The sequence below is a fragment of the Triplophysa rosa genome, linkage group LG20 (assembly GCF_024868665.1).
Source record: "Triplophysa rosa linkage group LG20, Trosa_1v2, whole genome shotgun sequence".
Classification (NCBI taxonomy): domain Eukaryota; kingdom Metazoa; phylum Chordata; class Actinopteri; order Cypriniformes; family Nemacheilidae; genus Triplophysa; species Triplophysa rosa.
In genome coordinates, this window is record NC_079909.1 from 11,338,729 (window position 1) to 11,363,040 (window position 24,312).

Sequence of the window (24,312 nt, forward strand, 5' to 3'; positions counted from 1 at the left end):
TTTCTGTCTATAGCGACATCTTGTGTCAACAATTATAAAGCACAATATTTGAGAGAATCAATCTGTCATCAATTTATAGCCTTCAATTTTATTAAGGACATCAATGATAATTAAGATCCATTTTAATAAAATTATTCGGGAAAACCCACTGCTCCTAAAAACATCTCTAGAAATTGTCTTGCATTTTGTATCAATATTCTGAGAAATGATTCTAAACATTTCTGATGGATTTTGTGTTGTAGTGCTGCATTGTAGTGTCAAATGAAAACAATATTCTCATAGAGCTCAATTAAAGCCTTAGATTAAAAAATGAATACAGCTCCATGATGACTGTCATAACATCTGCACGACGTCATGTTTTACCGCGCATCACGTTTTGATTGACGTGACATGAATACAAATAAATCAATGAACCATGCAACCAGGAAATGTGTTACGATTAGTTATCATAAATTACTATTGTTTTGATTGTCTTCCTGCTTACTGCTTGTAAACACACAACGTTGTTGTATTTCAACATCTAGTTTTAAAAATAGGACAGTGGTTGGTGTTTTAAAGCAAGCTTTCATCATTTACTTCGGTTAGTTACAAGAAGTCTTGCCACACAGTAACCAGTATTTCGGAAACTGGTTTGCTTTGGAAACATTTAGAGCAATGCAGTGTTCTTATGTTAAGAAAACAAAACAAATGCCTACAGGATTATGAAAGAGAATTCATGTTTATTTTCTGCCAATGAGAAATTGTAGAAAAAGCATTCGACTGGATAAAGTGTGTACTTAAATGTTCTTGTAGAAAACAGCTGACCTGTTCTATTCAAATGTATGCAAAGTAAATGTCAAATACAAAAACCAACTAGAGGCTATTACAGGAATTTGCATTGAAAATGGAAAAGAATGACGCTTAATAAAAAAGGAAAGTCCAAGTTTCTGGTGTGTCTTTATCAGATAAGCAAGGGTTGTGGTAGGTGGTTAATGCTTTGAGCAACTAAACAAAAGGTTGTAGTTTTTCTCATTTGACTTTTGAAGTTATCACTTGTCCAAGGCTCTTTATCCCCAAACGCCCAGTGGGACTGTCCCAATGGTAAATGTACAGTAAGTTCTTTTAGACAATACATGCGCTAAATAAAGAATTACCATATGTGACCCTGGATCACAAAACCAGTCTTAAGTAGCACGGGAAAATTTTTAGTAAAAGACAAAAATACATTGTGTGGGTCAAAATTATTGATTTTTCTTTTATGCCAAATATCATTAGGATATTAAGTAAAGATCATGTTCCATGAAGATATTTTGTAAATTTCCTACCTTAAATATATAAAAACTTTATTTTTGTGAGTGGATGGTCTGCCACAGTGCCCCTGATTAACAACTTCAAAGGCAATTTTCTCAATATTTTGATTTTTTTGCGCTCTCAGATTCCAGAGTTTTAAACGGTTGTATCTCAACCAGATATTGTCCTATTTTAACAACTCATATATCTATAGAAAGTTTATTTATTCAGCTTTCAGATTATGTAAAAATCTCAATTTCGAAAAACTGACCCATAAGACTGGTTTTGTTGTCCAGGGTCACATATGATGTGTGAAAGTACAGTGGTATGCAATCTGTCTTCCTCAATATTGTGGTTTTTAGTTACACGTGAAAATTATTTCTCTGTCACACTGTATATTAATGTGAGATGTTCACTAGCACGTTCCTGCCACAAATCTACAGGTTGATTTTTCTCGTTACATTATCAAAATTCAAATGTAATTACTCAACTAATCCTACTACAATCTTCTTGTTAGTCTATCAAAATACAGATATCAGAATTTAGATATCAAAACTATGAACGTCTTTAAAAGAACGTTACTGTCATAAAGGGAAGAAGATTACTTTAATAAAAGTGTATTTTTAAACCCTTAATTTGAAGGTTTCTCAGCTGTGGTAGTATACGTTTTCAATAATATTGTCATTTTCAATATTGTCATCCATTACATCAGACATTTTTTTAAATCCTTTATGTAACTGAAAAACCAAGTAATATGGCAACATTTACAATCATGTACCATGTGTAGACATATTGCTACAGCATTCATTTTAGTGTCAAGACAAAAAAAATCCTTTCATCATTTAGTCACCCTCTTGTCTTTCCAAACCTGTATGACTTTTTTTCATTTACAGAACACAAAAGAAGACATTTTGAAAAATTGTTGATAACCAAACAACATTGATCCCCGTTGACTTCCATTGTATGGACACAAAAACACAGAGACATTTCTCAAAATATCTTCTTTTGTGCTCCATAGAAGAGAGAGTCATGCACAGGTTTTGAATTACATAAGAGTAAATACACAATTAAATTGTAATAAATACGTTTATTTTGTGGTGAACTATCCTTTTAACGTTTATCTACTTTCACATTTTTTTTAATATAGCATTAGTTATGCACAATGACATATATGATAACTAACATTAACAAAAGTATTTTGTTTTATGATTTACTGTTAGATCATGTTCGCTAATGCTTTGACAAATATTAATCATCCATGTTTCTCCTGCTATGAGACCAATAATGCTAAATGGGAACTGGTAAAACCATTTGACAGCTCTGGTCCATATTAACAAACAAATATGCATGAAAAATTTAAAAATAATTATAATTCATACATTTAGTTACAGTATTTCGGTTGTGTCCCATCTCAAGAAAATTACCTAATAATAACGAAAAATGAACATTCAATAGTCAATAATACATCGTGGACCGCTCAGCTGAATAGTGAACAAAAAGGTAGCACAGGTATTTTAATATAAATGAGTTCACTAAAAGGAAGTGCCTGCATCCTTTGACACAAATACTAATTGAGACATAATGACTTAATGAACTTGCAAAATCAGGTAACTTCCTTTTACTGTAATGGGAGGTAGAGGAGAATCAAGGAATACCTGCCAAAATTCCCCTCCTGTCCTATAAGAGCACCTGTGATCAGCATCCAGAGCTGCACATCACAGCACAAAGAAAAAGCTCAGCGGACCTCACCAGGTAATACTATATCATGATGACAATACCTTACAGATAAGGATAACTCATTATGGTTTATTGTAGTTATGTAACTGATATATTGTTGATGTTGCGTATATGCAGATGCCTCAATGCATTTTTCATTGTTTCAGGCTGAATATTCAGAAGCATCATGAAGATCACCCTCATCTTATATAGTTGGCTTGTCTGCACGCTGCTGGGGTGTCTATGGGGTACAGCTCAGGCTCGAAAGCTTCATCTGGGCAACTGTGTAGTTAACATTCATACTCACGAGCTCAGGCATCATTTCCAGCACATCCGTCAGGCCATGGTGAGTACGCCTACTGAGTCTAAATCATACCTGAGTGACATCATTTCATTACATTCTTTAAAAATAGTCGGTGGCAAACGGATGCAAGCTAAACACGTATAAGTAGTAATATTTCCCGCCATAACAATGTCGTCATTTGTGATGTCAATGTCATTTCTTGACAGCTAGCTGTGACATCTCAACAAACAGGTTTATTTAAGCAGTCAATATCATTCTTCTCTGCTTGCATGCCTTATTGAACATGTGGCAAGACACGCTTTACCGCTTCACTTTTGAACGCAATGTTCCATTGGTTTTCCAAAAGCGGCATGACAAAGAATAGTCCAAAGTGAAAGAACGTCACGGAGCGATCAATGAGCTTTTGGAAACCCCTGACACGAGAAAAGAGTAAACGTGTAGCACTTCGACAGGATGACAAATCATATCCTCACAATTTGAATAGCAAAATAAGACCAGTAAATTGATGACACAACATTTAACGTAAACCTCGACATTATTTTTCAATCTGATTACATTTTTGTTGACAGATATCAGGAGACGATCACAAGAGCATCAGATTACTTAGAAAAGACATGATGCACAATTTACAGGTAAGATTATGAGTACATCAGATCTAATCCATGTCAAATCAAGTGATCGACTGACGAACCACATACTGAATTAAAGAGCACATATGCGTCTTCTCATTTCTAGGTCACAGAAACGTGTTGTTTCCTCAAGCAGCTTCTTCACTTTTACATGGATAAGGTCTTTATTAGCTTCACAAGTGGCAATTCCCTACACCGCAGAACCACCAGTGTCCTTGCCAACTCCTTTCTTGGCATCTCCAAGGACCTGCGAGCATGTGTATGTAGATGTTCCTAAGAGCCTCAAAATGAATGAATGAATGATTCAAAATATTAGCAATTTTAAGACTAAAACAGACAGTTTAAGCTTTAAGCAGATTAAACTAACCATGTCATGGTTTCTTTCTACCCTAAAGCATGCTAAGACACAATGTGAATGCACTGAAGGGGTCCGATTAAAACTTGCTGGCATTCAAACCATGTATGAAAAGGTAAGACAAACAATGAACTGACAGCAGAGGTAACACTGTAACTAGGCCTGTCTTGATTCAGTGGCACTGAATGCTGTACAGATTTCAACAGAGTTTTAACACATGTCATTTAATTCTACACATTATTTATTTCTACTCATTTCCATTTAAAACATTCTGTATAATGGCATAGACAGTAATTCTCTTACAATCAGCACTGGAAATAGGAAAAATGTGCTCCGATTCATTCATGGCAGTCAAGTAATAACTAGCTTTGTGTTATATGTAATATATAACACAATATATAGAAACAATTGTTTTTTGCTTTGTTTTCTGTTTTTTAGCTTGACCACGCAGAAGCAGCAGTGAAGGCTATCGGAGAACTGGATTCACTGTTTGAATGGATAGAGAGTTTCCAAAACCATTAACATCAAAACCAAACTAAACTAAGTTAATTTATTATACTACTAAAGCACAAACTAAGCTACATTAATTTATACATTTGTTTATTTACGACTAAACTAGATAAAAAGTGGTTTTAGGAACTATAACATCATGGACTGCCATATACTGGGAAAGAGATGACGGCTGATTAATGTTTCAGCATTTGGATATATAATGTATGTAGGAATAATTTATTCCAATAATAGACTACATTTTATGGACTATATATTTATATGCATATTTGCATGATGCATTGTTGTCATGTTGCAATGTAGACCTTTGAGGTCAGTTTGTAATTTGGGTTTTAAACAAACTTTTTATGAACTTTGATATTAGTGTGTGTTGCAGTTTTTCCCAATGTGTAAAATAAGTAATTGTAAAACATACAGTAGTGTATATGAAATAAAAGATATTTAAACAATCGTGCATTCTGTTTTTGAGACATAATTATAAGAAACTGTTTTAGAACTGATGCCTTATGTGAGAAGTTTCACCCCATGTGAGAACAGATTTTAATCTTGTTTTTCATGTCTATGCTAAACGAAAACACCTTGATGCAAAGAGCTGCAGCTTGCAGTTTTCATAACGATAATCACGATTACTCAGTGATTTCTGTCTGTCTGCTTTCTCTGTAGCCTAATATTTAAGAGTTATTTACAGACGTTCATAATCAAGCATTACATATTACACTTATGTATAGAAAAATAAAAATATGTATTTAGATAATTATGCATAAACACTAGTGTATGATATATTTCACTTTATAATATTTCACTTTGAAAATGGTTAATGTATGCAGACTTGTATGTAGCCTTTAAATGCAACCTGAAACTTTTTTATTCTCTTTGTCGGCCTAGCTAAATCACAAAAAAGATTAGTTAGTTGTATACATATACAGGGCCGTAGCTAGAGGATTGGGGGCCCCCTGAAAAAATATTGATGTGGGCCCCCCCACGCACACATATCATATACTGTACAATATACAAGCATGGAGGCCCACTTATATCCTAATAGGTGTTTCTTACAAAATAACAAAACAGTTAACAAATAAATGCATATAAAGGTTTTATACTGAACATCAGCACAAGAAAAATACACAAATATAAACCAAATATTATAACAAATAAATAGCAACAGTAAAGCAACAAAAAATTATTTTATCCGTAATGAACACTGATAAATAAATGACTAATAAATAAAACACTACTATTACTCGTTGTCTTCATTTAGATTATAAATGGTGCTGCATAATATATTATTGAACAAAGCTAATAGCTACATTTCTTCTTCCAAGAGCATTGTGTTGCATTCATGTTTTCTTGACCGTAACACAGCCGGCAGGTCCGTAATGCTTGTCATAATGCATCGTGACAGTTTTTTTCTGTTTGTTATACAAACCAGTTAACTCTATTTACAGTTGCGTTCAAAAAAAAAACACTGGGATTTTGACCACGCTATGCGGTCGGCGACCAATACGCGCCAGTAACCTAAATAAAATTATGTGATGGCGGCAACGGTGGTCGATAGTTTACATGACAACATACTAACCTGTCTTAAAGAAGTCTTGATAGACTGGGATACAGCAATTCTCCTGGCCTCTCTCTCCTTCTTTTCATTCCGTTTCTGGTAACCTGATTTATATTTTCTTTTCCCCAACATTGTCAGTCAGCATGTACATCGCTAACTTCATCTGACGTCTCAACTCTGATTGGTCGTCTTGTTCACGAGCTGGGGTGGGACTTCTGAGAATACTTCGTATCAGACTAAACCATTTTTCGGGAGGGTAGGAGCAGATATTAGAAAATTTCTTTAACCAAATTGCATGCTTTTTTGTGGTTTTCATAATATCTCAGTTATACAACTAATAAAATATTAGAATTATTCACAGAACATGGGCCTATATAGTATAATTCCTGGATTTTGTGGGGCCCCCTGGGCGGTGGGGGCCCCTAGAATTGTCCCCACCTTTCACCCCACTAGCGACGGCCCTGTATATATATATATATATTAGTCTGACAATTCAAAAAGAGCTTAGAAATAAAATGTCCTCAACCATTGTAATCTGCTATGCTGGACAAAAATCAGATATTATTAAGATAAACATCAAAACTGTGTTCCTTAGCGAATTAAATCCCGCTTTGTACATCACGGAGAAATGTTCTTTTTTTAAATAAATGTTGGAATAGGCTATTCAAGTAGCTTTCCGTTTACACTACAGTAACGTAGACAGTGCATATGACACGTGCCATAAATTATTCATTTGTTCACTTTCATAAAGGCTTTATAAAAAACGAATTCAGTGAAACCACATCAACAAAAGATATTTCCTGCTGTATAATACTTGCTGATCAAATAACACTTATTATGCTAAAAAGGCGATCAATGCATTGGAGGCGAAAAACTCCCGAAACACGAAAAACAACCACTCTTACAAAATGGTTTTGCTACACCACAGTTTAGCCATATGAAGTAAAACTATACAAATGATAATCCGCTGAAAACGGTACTTGCTGTATATAACAATGAATACATTCCAAATTTGGTAACGTTGTGTGACTCAAAATTTTTAATAACTGATTTGCATTGGGTCACATAAATTGGGTCAATCTTACCCAAAAGGGGAGAAATACTTCCTTTAAAATTTCCCAGGACTACCCAAATCGAGGACTAAGCAACTAGCTCCTTACAGCATTGCAGTATGAATCAAATGACCTTTAAAATCCTCTTATTCCTGCTTTACTATGGGAAAACACACGTGACGGGTAGCTGGCACAGAAAAGGTCAATAAAACAGCAAAGCGTTTTGGAGTATCACAGCTGTTGAGTCATTCACTGTTGTATCAATTCTGTAATGTACACGCTGGTCATTGTGTAGAGATGATGACCATAAGTAATATTCTTATTAGTAATGTTAAATCTATAGGAACTTGTTTGGAATAGCTCGAGCTAACTGCGGTTTGAAAATAACGGTAAAATACACTAAACAGTGCATCAGACATAAAAAATGCCTTAAAAATAAAAATGTATTCGAAGTGAAGTGAAGTGACCTATTAGTCAGATATGGTGACCCATACCCGAAATGTGATGAAATGTGTATTCAGTATTACCACAAACGGAATATGCCTAACAACGTTTAAATATGTGTTTGTTTTAGTTTATATCTGTTGAATATCGATGGTTTTACTGTGGCAAACAACTCACTTCAGAACACACGTTGCAGTTGGCGTTTAAAATTAGTCATTCGTTTTACTTTGTGCAAAGTTGTTCGTGGTTGTCGAGGATAATCTCGTGTCACGCAACATGTCCACTGGGTGTTCAAATTCAAGCTGCGCAGACGCAGACTGATCTATGTTTGACATCAAAGTTGCGCGAGAGAGAAACTGTTGTTTTTGTTTTTGATCGCTCTCGCGGTACTTGTATATCATACGCCGATTGTTCTACATGGCGCCGCATGAAGTCGAATTGATTTGTTACGGTGCGTTTCCACTACAGCGGATCGTCCCGCTTGCAACGCTGAAACGCGTTTGCTTCAAGGCGTGTTCAGTATTACACTACTAGAGCATGCCTCCCAAAAGAATCCTTTTGTTAAGTTTGTTTCTTTCTTTTCTTTCTTTTTTCTTATATTGTCTTCATTCATAGACTATCATTTCTACTTCCCCCCGCCTGGTCTCTGTTTAGCGATCTAATTAATTGTCATCACTCACACCTGTTTCCCATTACCGGTCTCCTTATTTATGCCACTTTGTTCTCTCACTAGTCGTGGCGTTGTATTCTTTGCGCTGCAACCAGTTGGATTACGGCCAGTTGTTTTGTCTTTCGGCCAGTTGTTTTGTCTTTCGGCCAGTTGTTTTGTCTTTCGGCCAGTTGTTTTGTCTTTCGGCCTGTTGTTTTGTCTTTCGGCCTGTTGTTTTGTCTTTTGGCCAGTATCGCTGATACCAGTTTGCTGCTCTGGGAAGCCGGTTTGGACGTCTTTCTTTCCCATTCGGCTGCTCCCGTTACCAGTTGGATTTGGCGCACACTCGCCCTCTGGATTTATTGCTGATTTGTTTATTTTTTGTGTTCTCGGGTCAGGAATACCCTGTCCCCCTGTGTTCTGGGTTGTTTCACCCAGGTTTAAATAAACCTTTTTCTTTTGCCTTCATCTCCTGCATCTGAGTCCTTTGTAGCGCCGTGACACCTTTTCTCTTATCTTTCTCTTATCGTTCTTATCCTTTTTGTAGGCATCCCTCAATCCCTTCCATTTTTCTTTTGCAAATATCAGCTAAATATGGTGGATATACAACAACAACACAAGAAACATGAACACAAAACAAATTTTACTACTTCGAAACCTACCAGGAACACCAACAGCCTCTGCCACTTTGCGCCATGTGTCATTTTTCAATGTTGCTTCTCTATATGAATAATAAAGCAAAAAGCCCCAAGAAGCATTGAGTTACTGGGGTATTTTATAACGGCTTTGAACTCCGCTCAGCCAATCAGAATCAAGGACCAGAACTGACCATTTTATAAAGAGAAGTATCGTAGAGCACAGGGAATGAAGACACAGCGACAATCATCTTCTCCATGTTGCTGCTCACAAATTAATTTAGAAGACAACATTGGTTACATACTGTATGTAGCCAATAACATGTGCATTGATTGATGATTGCCTTGAAGAAGTGATCAATAAAGGATTTTGGACTACATGATTTCTCAGTAGGGGAGTTTATTTGTGTAACATTTTAATCCTACATTAAATATATAGGAATAAATGCTTGTGTAACATTTTGATGCTACATTAAATATATACAATGACAGTTTAATACAGTTTCATTCATAAGACAGAAGCATAAAAAATGCATTAAAATATTAGGCGCACACTTTTTTTAGCATATTTATTTTTTGAAAATATTAAACAGAATGTACATTTATAATATCACTGATAAAAGAATAATTAAGCAATACACAAATAAGATAAAAGCAGATTCAAAGAAACAATAAAAATTACATTCTGATAGAGAGAGATGACATGAGTTTCTGCTCACTACTCCACCAGTTCCGCAAGCAATCGGAAGCATACGTCATAATCTTGGCTCACCTACTTTTCACAGCGATTGGCTGCCGCCCGGTGTTTTCCGCTTGATATTTGCATAAAGTCAAGAAAAGCCCAACTTTTTGACGCTCTCAGCTGCTCCCAACGCCCTTTCCACACCGCTGTCGGTCCCATAATGCAACAGGTGAGCGTCAAGCGCAGCTCTCATACAAATGAATTGAAAACGCTCGCTCTGCTCCGCACGTTCCGCGCCAGTGGAAACGCACCGTTAGGTCGTGTTTGCGCACGAATGGTACTCCAGAAACCTTTTTAGATGATTTCATAGGCAGCAAATTTTAAATATAAATGCTGATAGCTAAGGAAATTGTGTGTCAACACTTGAAAAAGTGTATCAAGTACAGAAATACTAGCCTACATCATACGTCCAACTCATTTTTTAACAAGTTAACCATGTTAAGCTTGAGAAGCCAGCATGTTTAACAATGTAAAGTGAGAATGCATGACATAGCATGATACCCCATCTTTAAGGATAGCTATGCTGCCTTCAAAAATCAAATCAGATTATAGTATGTAGTACAGGGTTCGAATTGAGGGCGGGAGGTCCCCTCATAAGCCTTAAGGGCCCCCTCATATAAGGTCTAAAATAATGAACTTGGGGATCCTCTGGTTTTTCATTAAAACTAGACTAAAAACCCAACTATTTTTGTCAAATTATCAAGCTAAAACAAAACACTATTGTCCATTATTTGTCCAAATTGAATATGATGCAAATTAAAATGACATTTTTAACTGACAAATCCGTGTATGCTCAAGCGTGCCACATGGTGTTCAATGAAGACATGTACAGAGATGTCGCACTGAGACACTGACCGTGTGCAGATCCTCTCATATTGAAAGCGTTTATCTTAAAACTTAACAAAAACTATAATTTTGATATGCAAGTCTTTCTTTATGTACAGTGTTATGTCTCACAATGTCAGATGCTAAACTTTGGCATTTCCCCAAGAATATTTTTCTTTCCCTCAAAACTTAATAATTTATTATTAATTTATGATAATTTTGCGCTCCCTTCTGCAAGCATGCGCCGACTTTGACGAGAGCGTACCCTTCTGCCTTGGCCCAAAGGAATGACATTAGTTTTTCTTATTCTGCATTGGTTCATATGGATTGTTTTCATAAACTTGATCTACATTATCAGGAGATGAATCACGTTTTAAAACGCTCATACGCTTCTGCATACGGTGACTGGCAGCACTGTACAGACAGCCACTATTCACTTTGACCCGTCCTCTCCCTCACTCGCTCCAAGGAGTTTTTGTATTAATATTCCAAAATAAAAAGGGAACAGCACTGCATTACAATAATATAAAGAACAAGATTAAAAGGACAAGAAAATAAATTAATTTCTCCCTCATGTGGATCTCTTTTAATTAATTATCAACATTTTAAGGACATAATGTCAAATTACTGTGATCCAAACTATCATGAGATTGATGCCTGTACTGGCAGCTCTGTTTTTTTTACTTGTTAGCCTAAAACAAGTCCAACCATGGATTAAGGCATGCCTTGATGCCTTCCTTGGAATGCATCCTTTACTTACTGTAGGATTCTCCGGATGTGTCAGCTTGCCATAATGTGGCACCTGCAACTTGCTACACGTCATGTCTACCATGAAACACATAAATGTGTGCCATTGCAGTTTGATTGGATGTGCCACCTTTGATGTAAACAACAAAACATTTATATAAAAACATTACTATATGAACAGTTTTCTCCTCCCTTTAATTGTTTACAAGTCTATGTTGCTATCCACACTATTTTACGATTAGTTGCATTCTGCAGTATTTTTTTCCGTTGCCCGCATTCGTGATCAAAAAAGACCTGCAACCCCGGTTGAGTACTGCATAATTTTATTGCCTTATGTTGTCCTTTGAAAACAACTCATGCACATGCAGTAACAGGAAGGGAGTAGTTTCTAAAACATACATATATGCTTTGCAGACACATGCTGTTTTTGTTTTGGAAGCCCCAGTCATGTGGGCACAATTGGCCGCAAAGGCACGAGCCATAAAAACATCCTATGTTGTTGACAGGCTTCGTACAGTGCGCTCTCATCTGCGTCACTGCAGAGCGCCCATGAGAGGAGTGGGTTTAACACCTTAACGTTAAACAGCCAAACTGAAGAAAAATGTGAAACTGAAACCTCAATGGATGATGCGGTTAGCCTTACTGCTTGACAAAAAGTATTTCCTCTAAGACAAGGCTTTTGTCTCTAAGTGGGGTAAGGGACAGGCAGTGACCAAAAGACATACTAAAGAACTACGCCAATGTCTAGCTTTAAGAATCATGCAACAGATTCTAAAGCTTGCTTCAACAGCACATGCCTAGTACAAAATTATTTTTTAAAATGGCACTAATTAAAGTCATGTTGAGTCTTCTGTATTTATCTAATTCCGTGGTCAGACTTGACTTTGAGTATGTGAAATTCGGTTCGGACGGTGGTACGAAAATGGCAGGAGCGATTCCTCCATTTTTTACACTTCTGTACCGAGAGGTCATGCTGTGGTGTCTTGATCTTCTATTGGTATCACTCACTCACGTGACGCGAATTCGCAGGTCAGTGGGGTCATGCCCACGGACCATTGGCTAAACGTTTTATGCATAAGGCACACTTTTCTGGAAACACTTCAGCACGTTCAAAGTCGTCATCTGATTGGTTGAATTTCACAGGCTTTCCGGGAGACGTGCGTGTCGCGTTCTTTAACGGTCCGCTTAGAAACAACACGAAGCCGTCTGATCTAAGAAGTAAGCTGTCGTGTTTACAACGGTTGCTATAAGAATTCATCACGATCGAATAAACGCGTAATTCTTAAAAGTATGTGAGGTTCATGGCATAAAGTTATAATCATTGTTGTTTCTGTTAACTTTTGACACGTTTGTGAATGTACACCGGTCTGTTACTGCGGGGACATTTCCACGCCTCTAAACATAACGCGGCACAAAACAAAACGTGATTGGTTGCTTTACCTGTCAGTCATATGGCCTCTTGGGCGGGCCTTGGCCAAAGAAAGTGGTGATAAGTTCCAGACCTTCACTATGAAGGTCTGGCTACGCTATACTAGAGCTCACCAAACTTTAACTTTGCTACGCAGCGAAATTACTTCGGACGGGCTTGCATTTCCGGTCTGATCCATTCGCATGCGTAGGAATGGAAGTCAATGGAACGAAAGGCAAGTGTGACCGCTGATTTAGAAAGAAGTATATGATTATTGTAAATGACTAATATGTTATTTATGTGCAATAGAGTGAGCTTAAAATAAATGCCTGCAACAAAATGATTTGGATAAATATAAATAATGCCTCACAGTATTAGCTTTATATATAGAATCATAACTTCCTAAGAGTATGGTCAATGAGTCGATTGTGGTAAAGCATGATTTTAGCCTGCGTGTGCTCAGTCAAGGATCACACCGAAACTAACTGTTGCCTAACAGAAACTACACTTAATTTGAATTAGGGGTTTCACATCAATTAGACATGTTAATTTAGCTGAGAATAAGGGTTCAACATAATGTTTTTTATTCATTTCATGAATCCAGAATAAGTCAAAGTGGTTTAAAATGTGTCTTACAAAAGTAAAACTAAAGGAATAGTACACATAAAAATAAGAAAATGTACTCAACCTGACCCCCACACATTGAACTTCATATAATATTTTTATCATATTTAGAGATCATTATCTCTTATCTAGAGATCATGTATGTATTGGCAACACAGAGATCATCTCAGTTCAAATAGTCAAAACTTAACGGTTCTTGCGAGGTTTGACGTTAGTGATGTTCTGCTGTATTTGATCAGCCACACTTTTTATGTGTTACCGTGACCAAGGATACATGATGGATTGATCACTAAATAAACTCAAAATATTATCATAATCTCTCACAAATGTGTCATTTCACTTCAAAACGCATTTATTAACTCATAAATTGGAAAACTTTATTGATGCATGTCAATGTTTATTGGAGCTTCTCCGTGTTGACCCCATATAAGATGACATGATGGGATTTTATTATAAAATTATTCTTTTGTGTTCTACCGAAGAAGAAAAGTTATATACATCTAAGACAGCATGAGAGGTTGACATTAGTGAGCAAGTTTCATATCTGTTGACATATAGTGAAACATGAAGTTGTCTATATGTAATGTAAATACATATGAGACACATATGAGGCTTGTATTCGATAAGGGGCCAGAGTGTCCCTTCTTGGCTTTCCCGTCAAAACACCTTATATTTGCAACTCAATCATCGAATTATTGTGGTGACAACAAGGACAAGGGGCGGCTGGTAGTGTTTTCCTTTGCTCATGGAGAATCAGGGTCTAATCCAGTCAGCATCATGTCCAGACCACCACCAACAATGTACCAAAATAAAGTTAACAGAAATTGATGCAACCGTTCTGCTTAGTAATATGTCTGATGGAAAAACTTTAACCAGTTACATAACAACAAACTAAACAAGTCCAACTGTTCACAGTGATAAATAGACTGCGTCTGTGATTTAAGACAAGCTTTCCTATGAGGGTTAAATTGATTTTAAGTTCTTCGTATATTGCACATTATTATAAAAATACTTTTTTTATATTATTATATTTTTATGGAGAGCCCCTCCATTACGTTCAGTGACTTTCAGTAATCTTTGAGTCTGAAGCTGATAAATGCTTCTCACCTCAGATGCACTGTGTGCAGGAGAGAAAAACCACCGGTTTGCATCATGGGTTTTGTTTGCCCCACTGCACCTCACTCTCAGACATGTGAATTACACCCAGAAGTTTTTGCATGTGTAATAGTCAGTCATGGAAGAGGTTAGCTCATTCATGCTTATCTCATTCAATGAGAGCTAATGAAATTCCATACCATCTTACTTGTTTCTGGTAAAAGCCTGTACTGAGGAGAATTCAGCATAATTGATTACAAATCATAAATTGTTGTTTCACATGAGAGATCAATTGTGTACACTATTTAAGTCTGATATTCATACTATCATGTACACCACAAAATGTACTGTTACGGCTAATTGGCCTTTTAGAGATTGAGATATGTTATCATTGATTTGGTAACATGATTTTTTTCTTTCTGCATTTTAAAAGTCATCATAACATTTTTCAACAGAAAAACTGCTTCAGTGATTGTGCAACTTTTATGGAGACATCATAGTTTCACTGCATGCATGTGCATTTTGAAGGATAGCTCACACAATAATTTGTCATCATGTACTCACCCTCATGTAGTTTTCAACCCATTCCAGTTTTTTTTTCTCTGGAACACGAAAATGTGATTAATACGATTCTGCTGATTTTTACAAAGTGAGTACAGTCCTAAAAATTATACTCATCATTTAAAAATGATGGAAAAGTACCTTACAGGTTACTTCGTAGGACTCAAGTGCTATATTCCAGGTCTTTAAAAGCCATCTGTCAGCTTTTTTTGTTTGTCAACACAAATCATTGGTGACCTCCTTACTTTTTCCCTTTTTCCATGCCCCCTTTTTCTCATTTGATTAGTTGCACTGTATGCAGATATGTCGTATGCAGAACATACTACATATACATATACAGGTATGTACAGCTGCTTTGTAACAATGAAAATTGTAAAAGCGCTATATAATTAAAGTTGAGTTGAGTTGAGGTATATTGTTTTTCAAATGAAATTTAAATGAACTTTGCAGCAGTCATTTTCCGTACACAATAAATTGCACTTTTTATCAATCTTTGTCATTATTGATTTGGGCACGTCTCGCCGCATAACAATGTTACATTTTCTGACATGACATGCATTGTTTGTGAGAGGCTAACATTTGGAGAGTGCAGAAGAAAGGTTGGTGTGTGTAACATAGAATTTAATGGAGCATAGAGTAAATGTGAAAGATATCTGCGGTTTAGAATACTAGGGAGCTATTTGTCACTGAAACCACACTGGACCCCTACAGTCATTTCTGTATGAATGATACGCTCACCTGTCAGTGTGTGAGTTAGTCAATGCACATGCAGGTCTTCAGTAAAAAGATATGTCAGAGATGAGATGTCTGTTCAGTTTACTGCTTGTATAATGTCTGACAAGTTTTCCCGAAACTGACAGAAAAAGTATGTTAGAACATAAATATAAATTTGATGCAAACTTGAATAGCCTATTATTAAACCTTGACCAGTCGATTTGGAAGAAATGTATTATTATTCATTGATTATTTATTTGATCTGTTATTATTCGGACAGAGAAATGATGAACTGTGGTGAATCTTAGCAAACGGATGTTTAATACCCTAAACACAGAGAAATCAAGTGTTTGGAAAACAAATGAAGTAAAAGAATTCCATCCGAGGTCATTGATGAAAAATTTCTGTACCACTTCTGTATTACAAAAACAGCAGCATCATCAATGAAGGTGATGATGACACAGGCTGAGTAAGAGAAATAGATTACCGGTAAGTCAACCCCCCAACACAGGAAGCAACTAGGAATTTTTGTAAAATGGGGTATAAAATAACGGCACCCCAAAGCACATCTGTACATCATCTCCACTCTTGCGGGCTCAGAATATCAAGAAAGAGTTAACAACAAACAAGAAGAATGAATTTCTCTGGAGTCATCTTTTCTGCTGTGGTCCTGCTTCTGCTTTCTGACTCTGCTCAATGCAAAAGAGACTGCAAGTCTGAGTGCTGCTCGTTTGTGGAGGGCATTCCCGCGAGACTGAAGGAGCTCCGCTCGTCATATAAACAAATACTCAAGTTATACGTGAGTATATTTTGGCTGATGTCCAGCTTAGATATACACAGCATCAAGTCTTAGCCAATTGCAATTGTGATGTTTCCCTCACATTTATTTGTCTCTTTGCTTGGTCCAGGAATCCAATGACGACCTCGAAGCGTTATTAGACAACAATGTGCAAAAGAACATCAATGTAAGTGAACACCTATGTACTCCTATGCACTTGAATCGGCAGTTGTCAGCTATTAAATGAGTAACAAAACAGCAGAAGCATCATACTGAAACTAAAGGTTGTAGCAATGTGTGCAAACCAAACTAACTCACGTCTCACCAAGCATCCTGCGCTGCAAAACGCCACGGCAGTCCGTAAAAGTCTCGTGAAGAATCAAGCTCGTGTATTTATGATCCACAGGGTCCTCACGGATGTCATGTCGTGAACGACATTTTGCGCTTCTACTTGGAAACAGTCCTGCCGACAGCCGTGAAGGACAACAATGCGCACATCAAAACGCCCATCGACTCCATTGGAAATATATTCCAGAGTCTCCAGAGGGACATGGTGAAATGCGTAAGTATACATACAGAAACGTATAGAAAAAAGTCTCCGTAAATTTGTCGTTTTCAATTGTAGATAATAAATCCTGTTAAAAAAATCACACAATAGAAATTATAAACACAATAGAATTCTTATGGATTCAATGGTTATAACAGAAACTGTATTTATTGTTTTTAACAGCAGGGAATATTAGCAAATGTCTACTATTAAAACAACTCTACTGCAAAGATTTGCATTGCTTATGCAATTACAATAGGTACCAATCATTTTAAAATGTAGTTTAGGCATTTTGAGATGTCGTAATAAAGTGCCAAAGTACAAAAAGTCAGCGTGGCTTTTGTTGCCAAGAGCTGTTGCACATAAACAAAATACCTACGAAATTTGTTGTGTAATGGTATGGTGAGGCAATATAGGTGTCTTTAAAATTGCAAACTATGAAGTAACACATGCATGTTTGTGTTTCAGAGGATTTACCTTTCTTGCCATAAGGCCTTTGATATCACCAGCATAAAAGACTCATATGAAAAGGTTGGTCATTTCACAATTAGTTAATAAGAGGAAACCCTTTATTCTGTGTAACGTGTTACATGATCAAATCTGACATTCTGAAATTGTATCAAACTTGCGTTATAATGCCCAATCATGTTTCTGAACGTTTTTTCAAAGGTTAACATGTTTCTGTTGTTTTTATGTTTTTAGATGGAGGACAAGGGCGTTTACAAAGCAATGGGAGAGCTTGATTTGCTGTTTAAGTACATTGAACAATATGTAGCATCAAAGAGAGGCAAGCACTAATAGGATGACAGTGTGGGGATTGGACGGAGGGCATGATGGACGTGCATCTCACTACAGTCTGATGCAGTGCCCGTCTCTCTCTCTGCTTCAGTTTATGAACTTCTGGAAACAATGACAATTTCACATTGTCAGTTTGACAGTGTTTTGCATAGATCTAAAACGTCGAATGCTTTTTAAGTCACATTGACCAGGATAAATCTGAAGATTAGTTGCATTTTGGCAACTTCATGAAACTACTTGAAATCTTTTTACTTTATATACTGATATTTATAAATCTTTTTATTTATTTTTTTATGTTTTGCAAACTTAATGTTTTTATTTACGATGCGTGTATTTTATTTTGTAATGAAATAGTTGATCCATTATTGCAAATAAATGAACAAACATTTCCTTATTTGGTGCATGTGGTTTGTCTTTCTCGTGTCAAGATACAAGTCTGCTTTTTACTTCCTAGTCTTCGTCTCGATGTTGAATGTGCAAACCTACTCTTTGAAGTAGCATGTGATTTAAACAGTCCTCCTATTAGCATATCATATAACACTTGTACATAGGATGTGTCAAAATGAACAAGTGAGGTTTTTTAAAACAAGTCTCGTGCTAACCTCAAAAGTGACCTAAATAGAGCAGTTACCAGCAACAGTGCAGTCAACCCTTTACTGTAATACAGCGATACATGTCGCACCCTAATGAGATTAACTATGTAACAGCTAACACATGCAGTGGAACTTTAAACCTGCAGCTGTGGCGTTAACATCTGAGTCAGCAAAAAGTCATTTGCATGGGAACAAGAAAATAGTTTCAGTTGTCATGTTAAATGCTAAGCAAGGTCTGGAGTGGTTAGCTGGTTGCAATTGAAATTGAAATGTTGTGCACAACAACAGTATAGAGTGTTAAATATAGTGTTATTACCAACATTTACAAACAAACAGTCGTGGGCACAAGTCAGCTTCAGAGACAACAAACAAACAAGCATTTGATGACTAAATAGATCATTTTCAAAGTGAATCTAAAGTTGTCCTTTCTGCCATCACGCCTGTTTAAAATGATAGAACACAGCGCACAAAAGAAGTTATTTTGAAGAAAGATGGTAACCGAACAGCACTGGACTCCATTCACTTTTATTGCATGGACACAAAACCAATGCAAGTGAATGTCGGCCAGTTAATCAACATTCTTCAAAATATCTTCTTTTGTGTTCTGCGGAATGATGACAGAAGTTTCATTTTTGGGTGAACTATCACTTTAAGCAGCCATATTTCATGTATTGAATAGCATCTGTATTATTTGCATACTATCATGGAATTCTATATTGTTTATAATAATGATATAACATATCATTTATAATATATAGGATTATTTCATATTTTACAGTTGCGTATGTAATGTATGCATATACACTATATGGACAAAAGTATTGGGAGGCCCGCTTCTATTGAACAGCTTTGACTACTTTATTCATTTCCGTTAAAATTCTAGAGAATTGTGCTTCAAATTTTTTAGCAACAGTTTGGACAGGGCACTTTTCTATTCCAACATGACAATGCAAAGCAAAATTCATAAAGAAATTATTGATTCCGTCTGGTGTGGACGAACTTGTCTGGTGTGCATAAAGACCAGACCTGAACCCAGCTGAACACTTTCGAGCCAAACACTCATCATTCAAACCCATCAATGACTTCATTTCAGAACAGAAAATGCCCTTTCAAAACTGTTGCAACAAAGATGCAACAAAATTCTTTGTTTGTATACCATAGAAAAATGTTTTGAATGGCATTTTAATATATTGATTACAGGATTAGATAAACATGTTTATTAGAAGGTAGTGCCCCAATACTGTTGACCATGTAGTTTACATATGTGTAGAATATGTGTTGTTCACTCACTCATGGTTTCTCTCTCATCCAATTTTGCATGTGGGCTTCTCAATGGGTGATTTGTGAGTCGCCGTTTGTTTTAAAGCTGCTTTGGAGCATTGTGTATTTTAAAAGCGTTCTTTCAAAAACATTGAAAACAAATAATGATTTTATTCTTTTCTGTGGGATATAATGAAAGATACATCTATGCTGTCTTCGTAAACCAGCCTAGATTGCACAAATTTTTACATGCCTTGATGCATTCCTACCTCTGCATACTGCCTGTGAAGGAGCACTTGTTGGCAGTCTGTGCAGATAACAAATATGCAGTAAAACCGAAGAAAATTTAAATGAGACTTGTGATAGCCAAGAGATCGGGTCAGTTCTCATAGCACCATGCGAGTATCGGGTGGTGATGCAGAGTCTGAAAGTGCTGTTGAGTATATGTGAGAAAGAGGTGTTACATTGACACAGGTCAAAGGGAAGGAACTTTCAAGTCACTTTCTGGGAGTTTGGAAATGGAGTTTGAATGAGTCTTAATACACATCTGCACATTTATACAAATAGAATAGCCTGTTAGTTAATGGAAGTGCCAGCTAAACTGTCAAATTTCTAAGGAAACATGGATGAGAAATGATAGCAGTAATGGTCAAACTGTTCCTGTATTGACCATGACCGTTTAAAGCAAATCTTATACATACTAAATACATAGAAATATATAAAACCTTGACTGTGACTGCTTTATAGTTTATTGCTACACGGCTCGTTGGAATGCTTGATTCTGATTGGCCAGTCGCGAGACATTTGCAGGTTCGTTATTCCCAGATAACAACTGCTCAAAACTAATAAAACATGGTAAACCGGCTGCAGCAAATCATTTTGACAGGTTTTTTGACAAAATTAAATATATATATATATATGTCTTTTAATAACATATATGACATTATATTTACAAATATTTATGTCGTTTCTTAACTTAAAACCGAAAGTAAACTGCTTTTCCTCGCGGAAGGTCTGCATTCGGTAAAAATATTTCAAATTCAAAATTCATGTCCAGTTTTTTCTAATGTGGCAAGTAGCCGTGTAATAAGCGGGATAATGTACAATCAGCCGGCTGTTGTCGCAAAATGAGCCACGTCAGTGTGATACAAAACACTGTTGGGGCTTATTTCTGCGATAACAACCATTGCCTGTACATTATCCCTTACTTATATAACTATGAATATTAATACTTTGCAAATTCTACTTTTCATTAAAAATATATAATGATTAGTTCTTATGGAAATAACTAGTACAAAAAAACAGTCTATACATGCTGACTGTAAATATTCTGTAGCGTTAGCTCATAACTGGATTATTCTCTTGTAAAATGTCTAATTTTCCTAAATGGTAACACAAACTTGCTCGAGTTTCTGTTTAATAAGTTGACAGTCATTTCCTCTTAATAGGCATTAAGTCTTATGTACAACAGAGTTTGACGATGGCGAAAGTCCATTTGAAGTTAATTTACCAACCAACGAAACTGTATTTGTTCGGAAACACTCCACTATTTCATCTCCAACATCTTGACAAATCCTGGTAAGCTAGGGTCACAGGTCACTCAGTATTTAGAATGAAATAAGATTGTAAGAAGCTTTTTTAACAAAAAGAAGCTGTACCTGTATCCCAAATTAAGGGATCAAGGTTTGCATGTCCCAGTCAGACCTTATAATAGATGCCATCTAAAAACAGCATTTTGAAAGCCAATCAAGAGTGCCATGTACCGGTAATATTTCATAATAATCATTAATGAAGAACTTGAGTCTTCTTCAATCATTATTATACATAATTTCAAGACCTCTGTTTCGGGGGTGAAGAGGGGGAGACATGGGGGTGTTAAGATGGGTACCGAAAGGGGTAATTTCCCTTTGCGGCATAGTCAGATGAACAATTTCTTACAAAATTGCATGACTCAGGTCACTAGAATCAAATGAGCTGTTCACGTTATTTCACAATTACTGAGAAGAGTTGTGGGGGCATTCACAGTCATTCAGAACTTTAGTGCCACTCGCTCTGACTGCTGCGATATACGTTTATCCATACGGATGGGACACGGATTTAAATAAAAATAAGAAAACCTAAATGTATAGATTAATGCTAAACTAAACTAATACTTATTAACTAATACTTAAATAAAAACTGTTAAAGATAAACATGTTCAGTGAAAAGGTTGTGTTGCGTTGTCTCTTAACATCAGATCAATCAATATTTGAGTCATTTCATGGCACGTCTTCAAACAAATGTTGTGTTTTAGGCATTTTAATGCAAAGTTGAAGCAGACCAAGACATAAGTACAGCAGTTAAATACTAAAAACAGGACCCACTTCTGCCTCTCCCTGTTAGTATAAAATTCTGTGGGAATACTAGTCTGTTTTTCAACTTGAATGACAATGTACACTTTGCATTGAGATAAGAAGGCATGGAGAGTAAAGAGAAGTCCAACACGATGGCAGTATCAAAGCAATATTTTCCAGACTAAATGATGAAGGGCAACGAAATGCTGTTTGGGAGCTCATTGACTTTCCTCAACTGTATGTTCAACACTTTGGGCATTAACTCGCATCCCTTTAAGAGGATAAAGCACACGACAAATATGAATATACAGATTTTAAAAAGACTATATAGAAAAATAAAATAAAATGCAACCTTTCAGCATCGGTCATTAGTGCAGCTAACACCAGTCCACTGGATCTGTAAGAATCTCCATGAAACTACTGGCGTCTCCAAGCTGCTTAGGTGCATTCAAACAATAATGCAATTACTGCATGGTAGGTATAGTTCATAGACACAACATGAACATACACGAAAGGACGCCCACCACCTTCACAAAGATCCCATATTCATATTGATTCATTATACACTTTTAAAAAAATAACAATGGGCTTTGCTGTTCAGGGCGGTGAGTTAAAACTGATGTATTTTTAAATGAAACTCCAGAGCATGTTAACATTCCCTACAAATACACAAGAAAAACAAGCTGGATACAAATATGCATAGAATCGATACAAGGCAAATTATTGATAACCCAATGGTGTGCAATAAGCTCAAGCATGAATCAAGAGAGCAGAAGCAATGTGCTGGATTGGCTTATTGGATATAGCGAAAGACTCGAATACTAAATCTTGAAAGCTGAGCAATGTGCATTATTTCTTTAAATCTGAATGAATCAATCCAACTCGGAGTAAGGCTAATTGAAACTAAAGATCTTGTATTTAACTTGACAGGGCCCTGAACAATACTGACCAACTTATTCACAGTAGAGAACAGAACGTGTCTACATTCAAAGAGTCATTTCAGAAATACATTTTCTATATCTGGGCACTAGTATTGACTGCAGTCATTTGGAGCATTCAAGTGCAGAAATGACATGTACTGTGTAGAAAAGAGGAACATTAGGAAAGTTAAGCATTATGCAAAGGCTTCTCCAAGCATTAGCAGAAGGAAATGCAACAACTCATCTTACGAACTCAAATGGAACATAATTAAAAATAACAGACAGTGTGTAACTTATGAACTCATGTACCAATGGCTTCTGATTTAGCATTCTAATTACCCCAACAAACACCATGTGAAAAAAAGTACTTGTGACAAATTTAAAAAGCAAATTACTGGACAACGGCTGTTTTACAACTCTTGAGTCTTGTATTGTAATTTCACAGCCCATTTCTTTTGGTAGCAACGTTGTTTATTGGTTACAAATGGTGAGTGAATAAAAAGAAATATTCAGAGTGATTAAAAAAAAAAAAAAGAGTTATTGCTTGCTTAACGTTTGAACTGAATGTACGTGTGTAAATGTGTGCATGTGTGTCAAAGATGTCCCTAGCAAGCAGGCGTCTCATTTTCAGCAGCCGTATTGTTGGCTTTCTTTCTCCTCTTCATCAGCATTGGATTGGAGGAGTCTTCGATCCTCTTAATTTTGATCTGTTCGTAGTCGACTCTCATTGTCGCCAAGGCACTAGTCATTTCCTCCTGTTGAGCGACAGATGAATTATCATTTTACAATCAAGATCTGAGGTGAGAGTTTCAGAATAAAGAAAGCATCCTTACTGTAACAGAACCTCATAAATGACTTTTTGTTACATTATAAGGATTACCCAGCACAGGAAACTGTGTGGCGTGCAAAAAACAGTCCTCGAGTTGTGCACACATGAAATTTGACTTTCTAATGATTTAAGCTGTTTCTTAGAATTGAAATTGACTTATAATCAACATGTCATTTAAAGATATTTTTTTGACCAAGATGGTTGTCAAGGGCACTCATTTGGTTTAAACACTGGTAAATTTAAAGCGGAGCTATCATGCTATGTCATGCATTCTGACTTCTTTACACTGTTAAACGCGCTGGCTTCTCATGCTTGATATGGTCAACTTGTTAAAAAACGAGTTGGACATATGATGCAGTATTTCTGTACTTGATACACTCCCCCAGCACTTCAACTTGTTTCGAAAAGTTTTTCTTGTCC

General features: G+C 36.3%; 3 protein-coding genes across 3 annotated transcripts in view; 2 read left to right on the forward strand and 1 right to left on the reverse strand.

Annotated features, from left to right (window-relative positions):
* The first annotated feature begins 2,983 nt into the window (after nt 1–2,983).
* Nucleotides 2,984–5,224, forward strand: il19l (interleukin 19 like). The gene is made up of 6 exons (XM_057362437.1): nt 2,984–3,021; nt 3,153–3,331; nt 3,859–3,921; nt 4,025–4,177; nt 4,314–4,388; nt 4,712–5,224. Exons 2-6 carry the CDS (start codon nt 3,173–3,175, stop codon nt 4,793–4,795), a joined length of 534 nt encoding a protein of 177 aa, XP_057218420.1. The 5' UTR covers nt 2,984–3,021; nt 3,153–3,172; the 3' UTR covers nt 4,796–5,224.
* A 10,930-nt stretch (nt 5,225–16,154) lies between these two features.
* il10 (interleukin 10) lies at nt 16,155–19,108 on the forward strand. The gene is made up of 5 exons (XM_057362122.1): nt 16,155–16,633; nt 16,743–16,799; nt 17,019–17,174; nt 17,628–17,690; nt 17,862–19,108. The coding sequence occupies exons 1-5, from the start codon at nt 16,469–16,471 to the stop codon at nt 17,955–17,957; spliced, it is 537 nt and encodes a 178-aa protein (XP_057218105.1). The 5' UTR covers nt 16,155–16,468; the 3' UTR covers nt 17,958–19,108.
* A 2,984-nt stretch (nt 19,109–22,092) lies between these two features.
* Nucleotides 22,093–24,312, reverse strand: part of mapkapk2a (MAPK activated protein kinase 2a) — a 47,939-nt gene continuing 45,719 nt past the window's right edge. Inside the window, exon 10 of the mRNA XM_057362098.1 lies at nt 22,093–23,818. Within this exon, the coding sequence (XP_057218081.1) occupies nt 23,669–23,818 (150 nt within the window). The 3' untranslated portion in view covers nt 22,093–23,668. The remainder of the gene's footprint in view (nt 23,819–24,312) is intronic.